Below are 19076 nucleotides of genomic sequence, written 5' to 3'. Positions count from 1 at the left end.
CCACTATTGGATATTATGTCTCCACTGGGACTCAGTGGATGATTTGTGGGGCCTCGTGGTTTTTTTTTTTTTTTTTTGCCAAAAACTCTGCAAGTGTTAATTGCTCTGAAAACTCAAATTTATCTTTGATCTTGATGTTTTGGCCATCTGAGTTTCATGCTCAGTCCTCATCAGCTGCAGGCACAGCACTAGTGGCAGCTCAGGCCACACTCCCTGAAGGGTCTATTTGATTCCACTACCTAGTTGTTGTACCATCATATGTGCAAAGTGATTCCTATGTATCTTTCCTTTATACTCAGTTGGATCTGATCAGAGTCTATGAAGCTTAGAGTCAACCACTTTGTACTGAATGTAGGTTGCCACACTGCCTCTGGATAATTTTGGAATGGCATCTTTTAAAGGTGAAGTCTTTTTAAAACTGACTTCACATTATCCAGCAATGGTGGACACAGCTCTCGAGCACCATATTATCTGAAGTTTCCTAGCCACATGATTGTTAGAACCTACTGGGCATGAGCTTATCGTTGTGTGGTGGTTCCTAGAGCAGTCTTCATGGCCATAAAGAAGCTTAGCACCCACTGCTGATGCAATATACACAGCCTGCGATACACAGCCTTTTACCTGTGAAAAAGGATAAAGTCTGCAGCAGGCTGATTCTGTAATGTGTTGGTCACTGTTTGATTATTTCAGACAACATAGGACTGTGAGTGTTTGAGACCCAACAAGTACACAGGGAGCATCTGTCTGCCCCAAACTGCCAGCTGTCTTCTTTGAATCCATTGTCAGAGCCAGGCACTTCAGTGCAGGCTTGAAACAGAAGAAAACAGTCATTTTCTTTATTGGAGAAAAAAATGACTAACATAGCCAAAAAGGCACTGCCATCATCTTAAGAGCACTAACTTCAGCATCACACGTGTGTGATATGGAGTAGCTTCAACACTCTACTGGAGAAAGAATATGATGCCTTGGGGTATGGTGTGTCTGGATAACTGTGTGGCATCAACACAGTCTTCCACGACATATTTCTTCCCACATAAGGAGGGCTGAGGACTCAGTCAGCTTGACAAAGCCCCTGATAGAGTAACTCTTGCTCAGGAACATAGCCTGCCTGGTCTTGTGCTTCTCACTGAGACCACTTGCTGGTGAGTGTTGGGGCTCTGCATAATCCTTGACTTGGGTTTTCTGAACTTCTAGATTATTTTTATGCTTTCTTTTCTCCTGTTATAGTGAGCCAACAGACACATTGATAAGATTGTGGCTGCATCGCCTGGAGGGTGGTTGGTTTTTGCCTTATTGGTGAGTTCACAATTCCAAGTAGATGTTTTTCTGGGGAGGCCTTGATTCTAGTAAGAGAATGTTGTGTTCAAGTTATCTGTGGCTCTTTCGGCCCCCTCAATCCACTCAAATGTGCTGTCATGAGGAAATGACAATCAACGAGACATAGAAGCACTCTTGCTGGGCTACCTGCTAGATAAATCAGGGCCCTTGTACACTAAGGATACCAAAGTCAAGGCAGAGAGTCCACCGCAGGGTTGCCATAGCTGCTGAGGATGGGATGGGATGGTGGCTCACTTGCCTGGCAACCTAATGCTTCTGCAGTAGCAGCTCTGTCTGCAGGGAGCTGCCACACTGTGCTGTGGCCTGTTTCACATCACACTGGACTATTTCATACCTAGGGGAGGAAGGAAGACAGGCCTGGTGAGGGCGTGCCATGTCAACAGTTCAGCTCACACCAGCTCTTTTTACCTCAACAATCCAGCATGATCATTCAGTGGAGGTCATTGATGTGTCCTGGCCTGCGAGACAAATTGAACCAGGGTTCACCTGAAAGAGGGAGCGGGGATTGAAAGTGGGGTATAGAGAAATAATGAGTCAAGTCTGATCAAGACTTCCTTTAATGCGGGTGAGTAAGAGTTTATATAGTGAGATCAATAGGGTCTATTCTAATCCCACTGTTGTTAGCCCCCTAGCAAGAATACAATGGCCTGAATAGCTCCCTGTAAGAACTTTCTATTTCTCTGAATAGCTCCCTGTAAGAACTTCCTTGATCTTCTGGGTAGTTCTCAGTAGGGACTTCCCTACTTCTTTCAAAGGTAAGTAGTCCAAGGATAGCCTAGAACATAAGACCTCCTTCAGCAAAAGTCAGCATCTTGAAGGTCACAGAGTGCAGCCTAAGCATGGGATTTCTGACATGGCAGAATTTGACATGGCTACCCACAGGTCATTCCTTGCAGCTCACAGGAAATGGGTGTGTACTGCAGAGAGCTTGTAATCACCAGGAGTGTGCTGCATGCTAATCTGCCCAAGGGTAGGAACTGACCTCTAAAGGTGATGTTTCTTAAGGAAAATACAGTGTCATTGGACTCACTGTTTTCCACAAGTGATGCTCTTCCTGTTGCGGTTGGGACTAGGAGTATTTATGGGGAGACCTCGGGAACAAGGTACTCAGAGCATACCTACCAGAGAGGTCAGAAGGGAGAAGGGGTACTCAATCCCCAGAAACACTAAAGATAAAACACTGTTTCCTGAACAGAAGTTCCTGGTAACTGGACCAGTGCAATACTCTGAGGTAATCTGGCTGTGGCTGTGTAGCACACAGATGGCCAGGAAACAAAAAAGACAGAGACACAGGTACAGGAAGCCCACCTGGCTCTCACCCTCCTCCCAGCCTGGTCTCCTACCTCATCTCAGAGACATCACAGTGATGCTGCATCTTTTCTGCTGAGCCCCTTCCTTTGGTAACCAGCTTGTTCTGCTTCAGTGGGTCCTGCAGTCTTTCCTCCAGTCCTTCCTGTGCCTGCTTATTAGAAGATTGGGTTCTCAGTGGCGTTGTGGATGTGCATACACAAAAACTCCTGAAAACACAAGTAAATGTGTGCATACAGACAAGCATACTGTATTGCAGAAACATTTAGTTTCTCACTTAATGATAATATTAGAGATCACCAGTGATACTATGGAGAAGAAACTCAACTTTTCTTGGATGAGATAAGAATATAGTGGACACGTGACATAGACAGCTCAGTAAATGAAGCGTTTGTCTTGTAACTTTAATGGAGAGACAGGTAGACTGCTGGGGTCTTAGCCTTAGTTAAGTCTGCTTAGCAAGTTCACAAGGCTGTCAGTGTTTTCTTGGTCCCCTGCACATGACCACTGGATCATGGTGGACCAGTTTCTAGCTCTTGCTCACTCTTCCAAGCTGAACAGTTTCTCCAAATGGAGCTCCCTTAACTATAGGCTGTCTTACTATGGGCCCAAAACAGTGAGCTCAGGAAACCAGGAAATATCCATAGCCAGGAGCCAGAATAAAGTTTTTCTCCACGTAATTTGATTGCATCAGAGATTTTGAGTAACAGAAGGCTGACCAAAAGAAGGTCAAATGATTGCATGTATTATTTAAGAGGAACAATATTCCACTGAAGGACTGGACCACATTGTACTCTTTTTCTCATCTACTGACGGAATCTGGATAGGTTCTACTTTGGGGATGCTCTGAGGAGTTCTGCTGCAATCCTAATGTTCCCTGGTTTCTCTGTCTATACCCACCACTTGCTTTGAAATGGCTGGGCCACCTGAAGATCATAGCTCAGCTTTCTGAAAAAGTTTACATGGCTTCTTACAAGGCTAGCCCATTTTATAGCATGAGCAATGTCTGAGGGTCTTCACTTCTCCCAAACCTCCTTGAGGTTGATTTTAACTCAGAGTCAATGGCTTTGAACACAAGCAGATGCTGAGTGCTGCAGACACAGCACAGAGTGAGTGCTGCAGAGCACCATGAGCCTAAGGGGGCTGCACTGAGACAGCCCTGTTCTCACACCTCAGCATGGCAGAGGGCTTCTGCTGAACTGAGATGCAGCAGCAAGCAACTCAGAATCTCCCAGAAAATAAAACCCATGCCCAACTCCAAGGCTGTGGTTTACTGAGCCACGTTCAGCAAAGGTGGAAAGTGGCTGAAGGCGATGATGATAACAACAGGTTGTAGGGAGACAAAGCAAGTCACCTGAAGATCCAGTGTGCAGTCAGTATTCACCAAGAGCAGGGAGGGGTCATTGACCCTTAGCCAGCCTTTCTTTTCTCTCAGGCACCTTGATCCTCACATTAATGTGCCCCGTTCCTTTGCTTTTCTCCTAAGGATATTTTGTAGATAAATAGTTTTGCCTCTACAAACACCTGAAACTCTTTTGAATTTACATCAGTTTTTGTGTCCTTTTGTTCTAGGGAGTCAGATGGGAATACAGAAAAATTGTGATGTTTGATCCATGCAAAGTGAGCTGATACAGTGCTTTCTCCTTTAAGTTTGTCTCTATCATTGTTTAGGAAGATCCATGAACAGTGAACATACACACATGCAGAAAAACACATAGATGCACATATGCACATGCACACACACAAGCACATACAAGAACCCCCACCCACAATATCACAGAGACACTCACCCATACTCAAACATGCAATGGAGACACACACATGCTCAAGGAAACCTAGGCACATGCACACATGCATACACACACACACAAACACACAAACACTCTTACACACAAAACACTCATTTGACATTTGCACTGGACTCTAATCCTGCAAGATGCTCTTACCTGTGGCCTCACATGACCCCTGCAAAGCAAATGAGCTGCAAACCCCTGACTTCATCACTCAAAGCTCTGTGCTACTCCCTAAGTGGCTCCACACACATCACCCCTCCTATCATAATGGCATGTGCATGTGTAATGTGTGATCAAGCAGACTTTCTCAATGGACTGCAATGTCTGGCAAAGCAGGAAGGCTTGCATGTCAATTATCAATTTCTCAAAAGCATCTAACTCTGCTCAACGATTTGGAAATGACCATAGAAATGAACAATTGCATGAGATATAGGTGAACAGCAGGATGGGTGGATGGTTGCATGGGTGTGTCTGTTTGTGATGTGACAGGTGGGCAGCTTCCCCCTGCTGCCTCAGTCTACCTGCTGCTGTTTGGCAGAGCGGCCATAGATCTTCCCACAGGCTTCCTCACAGAGCCTCTTTGCCTCCTCACAGGCCTGTTGCAGCACAATCTGTTCCCTCTGCAGCTTTCTGTTCTCTACCCTTGAAGTGTCTATTTCCTGCTTCAGCTGAGTCCATTTACTCAGGCGCCGACTGTGAAGGATTCTGAACCACAAGCAAAATGTGGTGAGCACCAGCCAACCCTTATCTGCCCTCCCCTCCAAGGACCATCATCCCTGCAAGATCCAGAATCCCCAGAGACTTGGGCCCATAGTAGCCATACCAGCATCACCTAGACGGAGGCCAAATTCTGAAAACAGTCAAATACCAGAAAGACTCAAAGTCCTTCTGAAAACCTTGACACCAAAGGGATCCATATACCTTCCAGAAAAGGAAGTAGCCCCTCCCTGTTATTACCTTTCCATGGTATTGGGAAAATATCAGCAGATAGAGGGCAAACACCCTCTGACAGAGGACTGGAGACCCACTGGGAGTATAAGCTATCTATGGGTCCCACTGAAACCAGCTCTGGAAATCCCCTGTCAGTGTCTCAGTGGCCCAGGGGTATATCTGACAACCCCCTCATGGTGCAAACTTTTTTTTTCTATCTAGATGTTCCTGAGGCAGGCAAGACAGTGCAATGAAGGGCTCATAGTCTCTTCACACTTAGAAAAACTGAGTCCAGTAGGTAAAAGCTCAAGAGCCACAAGGCAGGCTGCTTGCTAAGAGAGTCAGGCTAGAACCAGAGCCCTCACTTTGGCTTAAAGACAAAGAAAAGTAGAAGAATTCATGCAAGTGCTGAATTCCCAGCCAAGTCAGTCACTCTCCACAGTAAGCTTTTGTACTTTTCCAAAGCCTCACTTAAGTCCTTTGGCAATTTTTTCAAGTCTGCTCTCACCTTCTGATGTTCCATTTTCAACATCTCAAATTCAAAAGTCTGCCTGTATTTTCCCAGGATCAAAGAACCCCATGAATACAGACTTCAAGGATTCTATGAATTCAGACTGCATCCTAGACTACACTGGCCCAGGAGATGCAACATCCTTACTTCTATGTACTGGGACTTTATGGTGTTTATTAAACTTACTATAGTTCCCCAGGATGGCAGAGGCAGGACAATCAGAGGGAGACAAGTTGCAGGAATTCCTTCAGTGGCCCTGAATGAATATTCTGGCTCCCTAAGAAGCAGAGGCAGGACAATCAGAGGGAGACAAGTTGCAGGAATTCCTTCAGTGGCCCTGAATGAATATTCTGGCTCCCTAAGAAGCTCCCAGGAGTCTGTGCACAACCCTGGGCCCACTAGAAACTTGTAATGATGCTTATTCTGTTTTGGAGCAGGGATATATGATTTTGGGCTCATATTTCTACACAGATGCTCAGGGCACATGATCAGTATTTCCAAGAAAGCATTTTTATAATTTCCCAGGAGATTCCTATGTGCCAACAAGGTGAGCACAGGGGCAAGAGCTGTGCTGCTCAACATGGGGCTCCCTGACCTCAGCAGTGGTATAACTAGAAACTGTGAGACAGAAAAATCCACAGGCCTAATGACCCACAACTGACTCCAAGGATCTGGAGGGAATCCACACAACATAGCACGTGTCCACACAACATAGCACATGAGCATGTGCCTGCATGAGCGCATGCCCCCACCACCATAATTAGGATTTCAAACAAATATAAGGAGGTGGCATTTCCTCAGAATATAATGAACAAGTGCAGAGATGACCAGTGATGAGCTTCCAGCCTTTCAGTCACATACTGAGTGGCACCAAGTGGTATCAGGGCCCTCTAGTTGCTGCTAGGTGCTTCCAGAGTCCAAGCACCTGCTGGTCAGGTATAAAGACTCACCACAAACTCACAGCACCTAGCATCTCCCACAAGCTAATGCTGTCTAGTGTTCTACAAAATCATGATGAGAGCTCACACACTACTGCCTCTATCCTAAGACAGTAATTCAGGATTTACATTGTGATTTACATTGGAGGAAGCACAGGAAGCCTGTGTCCCCATCTTACTCCTACCCACACTCCATGTTTTACAACTCAGATGCACTCAAGAAAATTAGTATGGGCATGAGGACACCCTGAATGAAGGTGCAGCCTCTTGTGATGTGAGCAAACCTGGGACTGACACGGAGGGATGACGACAGTCAACAAGGCACTGGGCACAATGACTACCTGTTGTTCAAACCCTTGTCAGTGCAGTGAGTGAGGATTAAACACAGCTCATCCCTTTCGCAAGTCATCCTCTGAAGCTGAAGGGTCAGCCTCTCCAATTTGTTCATCTCCTGTTCCTGCTCAGTGATGGTGGAGGGTTGGGATGATGCCTTCCCAGTAGACCCTGCAGGGAAATAAACACAAGTGAACTTGCCTAGTTGATGGCATAGGGCCAGGAGAAACCATAATGAGTCCCAAGAAAAAACCTGAGGGTAAGGGAATCCTAGATACCCAGGGAAGTGCAGAAAGAGTGGGCAAGTTATCATCAAGCTGGGGCCTATAAGCCACATTATGTTCTCCAATACCATGGCTATTTCTATGCCTCACCCCTGATTGCAGTCCGCTCAGCTATGGAAGGCATAGCTAGGCCAGCTCTCAGATTTAGAGGACAATGTCAGCTCATATCGAATGTGCTGCATGTAAGCCCTGGAGTCCCTCATTCTTAACACCACCAAGCCCTGATCACATGTGTCTGAGACCAAAGCATCTCAATGTCTGAGACCTTGGTACCCATGGGAGTATCTCTCCCTGTTATTGAAATCAGACGCCTAAGGAACCTACAGGAATTTGCTGAGGAGGGGTGTGTCAACATCCTATCCTAAGAGGAACACCTCCCTAGTCTCTCTGTGCCTCCTGTTGGCCTTTGTTGGCACTCAGAATGAAGTGATGGGGCTCCCAACACAGCAGCTACAACCTTGTTGATTCCTGCCTGTCTTACAGACTGTCAGAAATCCTTGGACGTGGTCTGCTATTCAGGAAACTGAGGATAGGCACTTGCCTTCCAGGTGTATGCAGTTGCTGAGTCTGACTTCCTCCAGGCCCAGCTGAAGCCCCACTTCCTCCAGGAAGTTCACCAACCACTGCCTATGACTCATTGTGCTTTCCCACGACCATTTATTTCTTCCTGTTTTACAACAGGACTGAAGGTCACCTTCCTTCTGCCTCTCTCTGGCCACTCCATGCTCTCCATTCTCTCTCCCAAGTAGCCTGATCAGCTTTGAAAACATGTCTATGGGTGAAACCTATAGCACTGACCAAATGCCGGCAGGGTAGGTGGTGCCACCACAACATCCACAAAGAGCATACCAAGGCCTCTCTGGACTGCAATACAATGCCCAGGAAGGACTATTATCAATCCATGGCATCCCATACCTACTTGCTGACTAGATCTTCCCCAAATCAGCAAAAGCAAAGCTGCCCTTTCCAGGAGCCTTCCCTGAGACACAAGGAAAGAGCTTCAACTCTTCCATTGCTTCACTACTTCATCCATGGGTGCTTAAAAACTCTCTTTCCAAACACACCTCAAGAGCTCTCTTAAGAGCTCTAATCAATAAATGAAAAAGAAAGGTTGCTAGGAAACTAGGTCAGGATGATGGGGAAGAATGATGAAGTCAGTAATCATGTCAGGGATGATCCACAGGGCTGTTATAATCTAGTAGAGGTCAAGGAGGATGTGGTGGTCCTGTCAGAACAAAGACAGGTAATGATGAAAAGGTCCCCAGAGATTCAGCAGAATAAGTTGCAGCCATCTCATTAGCAAAGCAGTGATCAGCTATTGAAATGCAGGCTGGAGACACTAAGGCCTGGGGCACTCCAGGTGAGACCTCAGACACCATGAGCAAGCCCTCACAGGAAGAGGCATGGCCCACTCCTGCACAGGAGTCTGGGGGAAAGATGACTGGCTAGTGAGTCCAGATGGTGACTTATGAAGGCATTCTCAGAGGGAAAATCAAGCATGTCACAGTTGTAGGAAGAATGTGTGGTGTGTCACTTCTATGGTGCTTTACCTGGAGCTACAAACTAGTCAGATTCCTTGATCTGTAGTCTCCAGTGGCAATGAGCATGCCCTGAGGAAAGATGACACAGGCAGCTTTAAGTACGGTGTCACTGGAGCATGAGAAGGGCAGGCAAAGAGCACAGGAGAACAGATGTTGAAGGTACCTTTGCCCTAGAGATTTACCAAAGGCCCAATTCACATTTTAAACTTACTGACTACTCTGGGATTGCTGGCACTGTGGTCAGCCTCAAGTGTAAATTCTCCAGAAATCTGGGCTGTGGCTTCACAGGTGTAAATGGTGGAACCCAGAACAAAGAGGGATGTGTGGAGATCGGTGCCTTTCTAATGTTTTATCACATTAGCAAGACATGTTAGGTGTGGTTAGCTATCTCAGGATGATCCAATGCTAGCAGCCAAGGGACAGTGCATGCTCTACACACAACTTCTTCTGAGCCCCAGCCTGCCACCCTGAAGGGGATTCTGCAAGTAAACTGATAGATGAGACTTTTCCCAAGCTGGTTCTGAAAGCCAAGACTTGGTTCTCTCTCTCTGTGGATGTCAAGTCTCTCATCTCTTTATAAGGAGGTAGTGTCTCATAATCATCTGGTTTCTTCCACCTCTCTGCACAGGCTGACCCGGGGGACAGCCTACTCAAACTTATTCACAGGGTGCAACTTGGCTTCAGAGCCCTCAGCATGTGCTTTCAGACGCCAGGAGAAAATTTATGATGTCTACAAGCAGTCAGGTAGGTAAAGATGCCCAAGTCACTTGCTGGATCTTTCAGACCTGTGTTAGTGGAGACACCATGCATGGGCAGAACATGGTCACCAGATTAACAAAGCCATCCTCACAGACAGCCCAGGAAAACCCAGAACTTGCAGGATGGGGCCTGCTTCTTAGGAACCCAGAGAAAAAGATAGGGCTCCTGCTTCCCAGAAGCTCCCACTTTTAAGCCTTTTTATTGAAAAGCCTAACTCAATGTCACCTCCTCCAGGAAGTTCCCCATCCCTGCCCAGGACTCACTGTGCCTTCCCCAGGACCATTTACTTCTTGTTCTGAACCAAGACCGAAGGCAAGGTTCTTTCTTACTTTTGCTTGTTTCTCCATTCTGTCTCTCAAATAGCCTGCCCATCCTTGACAGTATGTCGAAGGGTGAACACTAAATTACTTCGCCACAGGCAGTTGGTATCTGCACAACAGTGGTGACATCACAGAGGATACTAGGGTGCTCCAGAAAACAATGGATTATCAAGGAAGGGACTGCAGATGATGTCACTCGGAACTGTCCTGGCCTACTTGCTAACTAGCTTTCCTCAAATTCATCAGAGGCCAAGGTGTCCATTAAGGGAGCCTGTCCTGTGACACAGGGAAACAATTCAGCACTTCCTCCCTCAAAAGACATATAGTCTTTCTGATTCAGGTGAATCTTTTTTCACTATTTCGCCCATGGGGATCTTAAGGCTTGCTTTCCAAACACTGCTCAGGAGTGGCCCCTCCCCTCCTTAAGATTCACACTCAAGATGAGAAATAAAGATGCTAAGAAATCAGATGAGGATAATGGGGAGGAGGGATGATGGTTGCTCTGAGCTGAGCAAGCACTTGGGGAAGATCCCCAGATTATTAGAGTTTGGGGGTGTGTGTCATAAACAAACAGAAATCACACACGTGATGAAGAAAATTCTCCCCGAGACTTATCAGAGCTCACTCCAGCCATGAGCTGTTAGTGAAGATGTGACTTCCTGTTCACAGGCTTGGCTAGAGACACCTGCACACTGGATCAACACAGGTGGGATCTAAGGCATCAAAAGCCAATACTTCCACAAAGCATAAGATGGACATGAGCCCGAAATAAAGAGGCTGAGGAAAGGGTAGTGGCAGCCTGGTCAGTCTGGTCTATGGAGAGGTATCATGAATGGAAAACACACACACACACACACACACACACACACACACAAAGACACACACACAAAACACACACAAACACACATAGACACAAAGACACACACACAAAACACACACAAACACACACAGACACACAGACACACAGACATACAGACACTCACATACCAAATAAAACAAAAAAGCATGCAGTCATCTAATAGAACATGTTGTATTTTGTAAAAGTAACTTTTATTTTTCCTGTTTTGGTTGTTGTCTGGGAGGCTTACTGCCTCCTTTTGCTCACCTGGGCCTAGTTCTGGAAGCTTCTAGAGTCCATAAATCTAATTTAGGCCAAAATGTTCTCAGTGCCTGAGCCTTAGTGCTTTACAAGTTCACCCTTACTTGTTCTTTCTGAGCTCTGCGCTGGATGGTTCAACTCAGATATTCTGACTCAAACTCTTTTCCCACCTGACTTATTTAATTTGGCTTCTCTCTTGGCCCAGAATTGCTCTACTAAGCCTCACATTAACTTGTCCATCAGCTCTAATCTTCTGGCTTCTTCTCATTTTCTGACTTGTCCCGTCTTCACCTGAGTTTTCTCCCTGCAACGCATCTCTCCATTAGTGTCCTGGTAACACTGCCTCCTCTCCTTAACACTGCCCCTTAGGTAGCTTCCCTTTCTTCTCTCTTCCTGTGAGAGTTGGGCATATCCTATTCTGTCAAATTTTCTCTGATTTGTCATCTTTTCTGTCACTCAACTAGACATCACTTTCAAGCATGTGTGTTTCCTTCCACAAACCAACTTTACCTCCTTTGGGATTAAAGACATGTATCTCCACGCCTGGAACTAAGTCATTTCTTTACCTGATACTTGCTCTATACCAGGCTGGCTTTGAACTCAGATCTGTTTGCCTCTGTCTCCTGGATTAAAGTCGTGTTTGTATTCCATCCAGATCAAGCAGGCCTAGAAGGTCTTTGGATGTGATCTCTTGCCAGAATAGCTATGATCCGAGTTGACATTCCTCTACAACTTCTCCCTTTCTGTTCAAGCTACAAGTTGTACACAGTTTAATTTTTACAATAGAAACAATTATCAATCCCACAATCTTAACAGTCTGAATGTCCTTCTGAAGGTCCACTCAGCCCTTGATGCAATGATCCTCCATAACTGCAGTCCTGGTCATCTGTCCTTCAGCAACAGCCCATTTCAGCATCAAGGTTTTCCAGTCTGCAGGTTGTGAGAACATTCTGAGAGAGCTGCTGTGCTGAGTCTAAACTCTCATGCTCTCTAGCATGAAGCCTGCAGGCAGTGTGCTGCATCGTTAGTGTGTGCATTGGCTAGAGGAGACTGTTGGGCTTCCTTCTTGCCAGTCTCTACCTTGTAGCAGGGTTTCTTCCCAACTAGCTTTATGGGGGTGTCTCTGGACTGGACTGTTGACCAGCAAGCTCTTGGGATCCTTTACATGGGCTTGCTCCTGTGTGGAAGTCTGTGCACGCCTGTGTGCAGCCCTCCACTAAACATTATCTTGTAACCAACAGGAGCTAGAAAGACTGGAGCATGAGGAAGCAGATGCAGCTGGCCACCCAGCAGAGAGATTCAGCCTTAAAGCTGCAGCATCAGATGCTGGTCCTCCAGATGAGGTAGGAGCCTAGGCTGGGAGGAGAGTGTGAAGCCATCTGCATCCCCTGTACCTTGGACTTCTGTATTTTATGGGCTTCTTCTCACCAGCAAAGCTAGGAGCCACTGCAGGGAAAGAACACCTCAAAGCACTGCGCTGTTATAGATGATTGTTATGCAGAGGGAGCTGCTGCATCAGGAGATACCTGCTGAGCTCCATCCCCCTCCAACAACCACCAAATATGAGGATTGTTAGTCTTACTCAAATTTGGTTTCCCCCTGAGACTAGGACCTAATTTCATCTAGCCACTGAGCCAGGCCGGTTCTGGGTCTGTTTCCCTTTCCTTTCTGATAGCACCCTTGAGAGAACTGAGGTGACTGCCTTGTAACTTACTGTCACAAGCTGTTGGTGTATACTGCTATATTTGCAGTCGGAGAATGCTGTTGAGCATAATTTTTGCTTACTTTTTATTTGCTTTTGGTTGTTTACACTGACTGTCCTTTTAAAGTCCTTTTTAAAAATGTGCCTTTTTTATGGTTAAAAGTGCAACTTGCAATTCTTTACTCTTAAAACCATCTTCTTTAGCCAGGCATGATGGTACATGCCTTTAATCCAAGCATGAGGGAGGCAGAGGCATGCAGATTGCTGTGAGTTTGAGGACAGCCTGGTCTACAAAGCAAGTCCAGGACAGCCAAGATAACACAGACAAACCCTGCCTCAAACCCCCGCCCCAATAACAAAAAACCCCATCTTTATTATTCAAGTGTCCTGTTGTACTTCTTAACCCAGAGTCACAGACAGAGATGGCCTGTAAGTCTCTGGCAGCCTGGGCTACATATGGACTTTCCACCCAGCCACAGGGTGTTTAGAAACTTGAGTATGGAGAATGTGGAATATTACATGCACATGTCCTTTATGATGGAAACTGTATCCATGCTGTCATGTATTTAGCTACCCCTAAGATAGAGTGCTCTATAACACATATCCATTACTGGCCCTGTGGACCACATTATTGAGAGAAACACCTGTATTGCTGTCTTATTTTTCAGGAAATAAACACTCACTAATGGAGTATGGTTGAAGTCAGGAACACAGACTATGTGACTCAATTCTCCTGCAATATAGCATTAGTGATAAGCACACAATAGAGATAATGACATTCAGAGTCATGTTGGGATATAGGTATTATAGATGCTTTGTCCTTGACCATGGATTTGGTGTGCTGCTTGTTTGGTTTTATGAATTTTGTTTTTATTTTTATTTATGTGAATGCATGTTTTGCCCACTGTCTTTCTGTGCCCCACATGCATGCAGTTCTCTCAGAGGCCAGAAGAGGGAGGCAGATCCTGTGTTATAGATTGTTAGGCTCCATGTGGGCTCTATGAGAAAGCAGCAAACGCTCTTAACCTATGAGCCATCACTCCAGCTCCTGCACTTTGCCTTTGCCTTTTCTGTACATGTGCTGTATTAGTTGGGGTGGGTCACCCCCAATCAAATGGATGAGTGTCTACAGATTTTGTAGGACAGGTCAACGATGTAGCATGCTAATTGTCACAGACTGCCAGGCATCTCTGTAGGGCACTGGTGTCCCCACTGCTCTCCCTGAGTTCAGGACATCATCAGTTATTTTCAGTTTTGGAACAGATATCTCACCTCTCATTTAGGATGACATTGTACATTACTCACATCTGATAAAATTCAGAACTGAGATAACATACCTGGAGGCTGGGGTGGGAAAATGAATCTTACTTGATGACAAGAAAACATGTTTCTGGTGCAGAGCATTCATGTGCAAGCCTGGAACATGAGAGGAACACGAAAGCTGCCCCTTTGCCATGGCAGACCCAAGAGTATATTGATGAAGTGTTTCTTCCAGGTGACTGTTTTATAACGTATGGAATGCATCTGACTTCTGAGACTGGATGGGAGTCAGAGAGTAAAACTGTGAAGGAAGTAATCCTGTGGCCCCAGATAGTTGCTAGCAAACCTTTAGAGCCTCAGCAGCCAGAGAAGTAGGGTAGAGGTGTTGGCTACTCTCTGCCATAGGTCACCTTTTATTTCTGAGCTCACACAAACTCAGAAAGGCACATCTGTAGACATAGTAGAAACTAGGTGAGACTTGATTTAGGCCATATGACCAAGTTATTATTATATTAAGTGGGTCTCCTTGTCCATCTTAGTATCTGGAAAGAGCCAGGGGCAGGCTGTGCCTTACTGACCTGTGGCTACTTAGCATAGTGTTTGGCTGTTTTGGTAAATGTGATCAGAATGGAAGATTAACCAGGCTTTTCTACTGGCATTTGTGCAGGTAGACAATAGTTTCATGTCAGCTTTTCCAAGGCTAAACTGTCCTTGGTGCATACTGTGTACTGAGGCCCCTCCTTTTCTTTCCCAGATAATTAAATATTCTCAGTCATGAAAGCATTGTGTCAGCCATTCTCAAGGGCCAGTCTTGGGGTGGCCAAATGGCTGGCTGAATATAGTCATCCAGCCAGCCCTGTAATTGTTGTAGATGATGAATGCAGTTCCAGACCTGAGATGTCACTCAATGACAGAGTATTTGCCTAGCAATCATGATGCCCTATATTGCAATCCTAGCCCTTGGGGAAGAAACATTAACAAACCAGGTACATCTGAGGTGTAGCCTACACAAAAGTGGGGTTTCCATAGAGACTGTTAAGTTTTCCAACATCCAGGCTCCACAGCTCCCTCAATTGCCTCTATTAGTTGACTTGTATTTTCATTAAGGTGAACATTCAATCTTGCATTGAAAAGAATCTGCACATTATCAATAAAACACACACACACATACACACACACACACACACACACGTGTGTGTATACATAGAGGTTATAAATACAGATAAGGGGCTTGTGAAATTTCTTGGTGGAGGTGATGAGGTTATGAGATGACTCAGCCAGTAAAGACACTTGATGTCAAGCCCAGAACCCTGAGTTCTTTCCTTGGAGGAGAGAACACACCTACTACAAATGTCCTCTGATCTTCATGTGTGTGTGCATGTGCACGCATGAACCCACCATGACACTTAATAATGACTCAAGACCATGGTGAAAATAACTGTCAAGGAGGACTGCAGACTTCTGTCACTAATGCCTTGTGGTGCCTTCCTGGTGACAGTGAAATGGTAGCTCCTTCAACTATACCTTGAAGCCTGGCAACGCGGCTGTTCTCACAGAGGCATCACCACCAAGGAGAACAGCAAGAGATTACTTGCTGCAGTCCCCACAGTGAGGCAAAGCCGCATCTCAAGGAGAATCAGTACAGAGTAGGGCAAGGTTACTGCTTTCCTCGTGACTGGATTGCTAAGTGATTGGCCACGTTTTTGCCTCAGCCCTCACACCCCAGCTCATCCCACTAGGTTTCCCTCTGTTCTCTCATCAACTTGATTGTGAATGGTTACAGTTCCCTGACCTGCTCTCTCCATGACGCAGATGGCACACAGCATTCCTAGGTTAAGTAGATTCCTGGCAGACACTGCTGGCAACAGATCAAGTGCATTGTGTGCCCAGGTGACCTGGCCTGTGGGGTCTTCAATGGGTACCTGTGGAGGGGGCAGACAAGTGGGGGACAGGAGACACAAAGAAATGAGGGCAAGTCTGGATTCTGATCAAGCCCCATTTATTGAAAATTCTCACAGAGTTTTTATAGGCACTGGGGTATGGGTATTTGTGTAAGTGAGGGTTGCTATGGATACCTAACTCTGGAATGCTCCAGCAGGTGTCTACCTTTACAGCTGCTGTAATCACAGAAGAGGGAGAAATTCCAGAGAGAAAGGCAAGTTGTAAAAGATCTGGTTAGTCAGGAAAAAGTTCCCGGAATGACTTCTCGCAGGCAGCTGGCCTTTAATCTGATTTTACCAGTAGTCTTACTGGAAAAGCTAATTTATAGCCAGAGAGGAGTAGCTCTCACTATGAGCTTGGGGGTCTTAGAATGACCGTCCCCCACAATAAACCACAACAGGTATCTAACTGCTGAGCCACGACAGGGTCAGCTAGTTTCTGGTAAATGACAGACTGCTGGAGAAATAGGAGCTCAAAGGTGTAGGCTCTGACAAGATGGCTGAATATTGGCCGTATGGTGTACCATCTCCAACACCCAGGTTTTATGGACCCTGACACCCACCCAGGAGACTGGATGCCAGTGTCTTGCCACATAGTTCACTATAGCATCCTTCCCTTGGTTCCTTGCCCTGTCTGCAGCTCAGTAAAAGTGCTTTGTGCCCCTGACAAGTCTGGGTAGCCTCACCTGCACCATGCCCCTTGCTTCCCTGGGAGCAGCCCTGCGGATGGGCAGCGGCTCTTGGTTACACATACCTGAACCAGACTGTGTGGGACCTGAGGTGTGTTTGTCATCTCACCTGTGCTGGTTAGTACCGTGCGACATAGGCTGGAGTAGGCCTGGCCAGGTGTCCTTGTTTCATCTGTGCATCAGCAGCCAAGGCACCTCCATATATTTCTACCTGACACACTCATGTAAATATGTAGGTATTTGTACCGTTTGAGGGGTTTGGGATGGTTGTTATTTTATTTTTGTTCCCAAGAAGCCATAGACACCATGAAAGTTGGCCACAAAGTGTCACCTGAAAATCTGGTTAAGTAATGTGGCCATTGGGACTCTGTACCTGAACTGAGACCAAAGTGAGGCCCAAATTCCTCCAAAATGTCTTCTGCAGCTGCCTGGCTAACCGTTTTGTTGTCTGCTTCTGTGTCTCTCCAAGGGTCCGTTTCCTGTGACCAAAGTCAAACGAGTCCCTGTGACCTGTAGAAGTCTCACTGGAGTTTAGGGCCTCCTTATATGACCTGGATGATGCACAATTGCTCCAGGCCTCCTGCACTGCCTATGCTGTCTTCCACACACATCCCATATAGGAGCAGTCTCTCCCAGGCCTCCTAAGTGCCTGTGCTGTCATCCACACACATTCCACATGGGAGCAGTCTATTTCAAGTCTCCTGCACTACCTATGATATCATCCACACACATTCCACATGGGAGCAGTCTATGCCAAGTCTTCTGCACTGCCTGTGCTGTCATCCACACACATCACATGTGGGAGCAGTCTATCCTAGGACTCCTGCACTGCCTATGATGTCATTGACACACATTCCTTATGGGAGCAGTCTATCCCAGGTCTCCTGCACTGCCTATGCTGTCAACCACAGACATTCCATGAGGAAGCAGTCTATCCCAGGTCTCCTGCGTTTCCTATGATGTCATCCACATGAATTCCACGTGGGAGTAGTCTATCCTAGGTCTCCTGCACTGCCTGTGAAATCATCCACAGACATTCCATATGGGTGCAGTCTAGCCAAGTTCTCCTGCACTGCCTGTGCTGTCATCTACACAATTTCCGTGTGATAGCAGTCTATCCCAGGTCTCCTGCACTGCCTGTGATGTCATTCACACACATTCCATGTGGGAGCAGTCTATCCCAGGCCTTCTGCACCTCTTATGATGTCATCCACACACATTCCATATGGGAGCAGTCTATCCCAGGTCTCCTGCACTGTCTATGATGTCATCAACACATTCCACATGGGAGTAGTCTATCCCAGGTCTCCTGACCTTCCTCTGATGTCATCCACATGCATTCCATGTGGAAGCAGTTTCTCCCAGGTCTCCTGCACTGCCTATGATGTCATCCACACACATTCCACATGGGAGCAGTCTATCCAAGGTCTCTTGCACTGCCTGTGCTGTCATCCACACACATTCCATGTGGGAGCAGTCTATCCCAGGTCTCCTGCACTGCCTGTGACGTCATCCACACACATTCCACATGGGAGCAGTCTATCCTTGGCCTCCTGCATTGCCTGTGCTGTCATCCACACACATTCCACATGGGAGCACTTCCATCCCAGGTCTCCTGTACCTCCTATGCTCTTATCCACACGCATTCCATGTGGCAACAGTCTACCCCAGGTCTCCTGCACTGCCTATGATGTCATCCACACACATTCTTTATAGGAGCAGTCTATCCCAGGTCTCCTGCACTGCCTATGATGTCATCCACACACATTCCATGTGGGAGCAGTCTGTCCCAGGTCTCCTGCACTACTTGTGATGTCATCCACACACATTCCATAGGGTAGCAGCCTATGACAGGTCTCCTGCACTGCCTGTGCTGTCATCCACACACATTTTATATGGGAGAAGCTTTCCCATGTCTCCTGCACTGCCTATGCTGTCATCCACACACATTCCATGTGGGAGCAGTCTATCCCAGGTCTCCTGCACTGTCTATGATGTCATCCACATATATTCCATATGGGAACAGTGTATTTCAAGTCCCCTGCACTGCCTATGATATCATCCACACACATTCCATATGGGAGTAGTCTATCCAAGGTCTCCTGCACTGCCTGTGCTGTCATCAACACACACGTTCCATGTGCGAGCAGTCCATCCCATGTCTCCTGAATTGCCTATCCTGACATCCACACACATTCCATGTGGCACCAGTCTTTCCCAGGTCTTCTGCACTTCTTATGATATCATCGACTCACATTCCTTATGGGAGCAGTCCATCCCTGGTCTCCTGCACTGCCTATGCTGTCATCCACACATGTTCCTTGTGGGAGG

General features: G+C 46.5%; 1 protein-coding gene across 4 annotated transcripts; it reads right to left on the bottom strand.

Moving 5' to 3' along the window:
* Nucleotides 1–65: 65 nt before the first annotated feature.
* Nucleotides 66–10145, bottom strand: LOC311579796 (uncharacterized protein). 4 transcript variants are annotated; one of them, XR_014773249.1, is made up of 5 exons: nucleotides 9999–10132; nucleotides 7160–7322; nucleotides 4001–4127; nucleotides 2682–2855; nucleotides 66–1824 (listed from the first exon to the last, which is right to left on the bottom strand). XR_014773249.1 is itself a non-coding variant. In XM_084750634.1 (4 exons), the coding sequence occupies exons 1-4, from the start codon at nucleotides 10105–10107 to the stop codon at nucleotides 1821–1823; spliced, it is 384 nt and encodes a 127-aa protein (XP_084606760.1). In that variant the 5' UTR covers nucleotides 10108–10145; the 3' UTR covers nucleotides 66–1820. The 4 variants fall into 4 exon arrangements, 2 of the variants coding, with proteins under 2 accessions (XP_084606760.1, XP_084606759.1); XR_014773250.1 differs by lacking the exon at nucleotides 4001–4127 and having other exon boundaries at nucleotides 66–1072; nucleotides 1503–1824; XM_084750634.1 differs by lacking the exon at nucleotides 4001–4127 and having other exon boundaries at nucleotides 10065–10145.
* Between the last annotated feature and the right edge of the window lie 8931 nt (nucleotides 10146–19076).

Source organism: Acomys minous (genome assembly GCF_964271855.1).
Source record: "Acomys minous genome assembly, chromosome: 12".
Classification (NCBI taxonomy): domain Eukaryota; kingdom Metazoa; phylum Chordata; class Mammalia; order Rodentia; family Muridae; genus Acomys; species Acomys minous.
The sequence above is the reverse complement of the archived record's forward strand: the minus strand, read 5'-3'. Positions and strand labels throughout refer to the sequence as shown.

What these genes read in the sequence shown, in the direction of transcription:
- LOC311579796 (XM_084750633.1), bottom strand. Translation starts at nt 10,107, where the DNA reads ATGGGCAGGCTATTTGAGAGACAGAATGGAGAAACAAGCAAAAGTAAG. An exon ending in ATGGTCCTGGGGAAGGCACA is followed by an intron (nt 7,323 to 9,998) that starts GTGAGTCCTGGG and finishes ATTTCCCTGCAG; the next exon opens with GGTCTACTGGGAAGGCATCA. An exon ending in GACAAGGGTTTGAACAACAG is followed by an intron (nt 2,856 to 7,159) that starts GTAGTCATTGTG and finishes TTGTGTTTTCAG; the next exon opens with GAGTTTTTGTGTATGCACAT.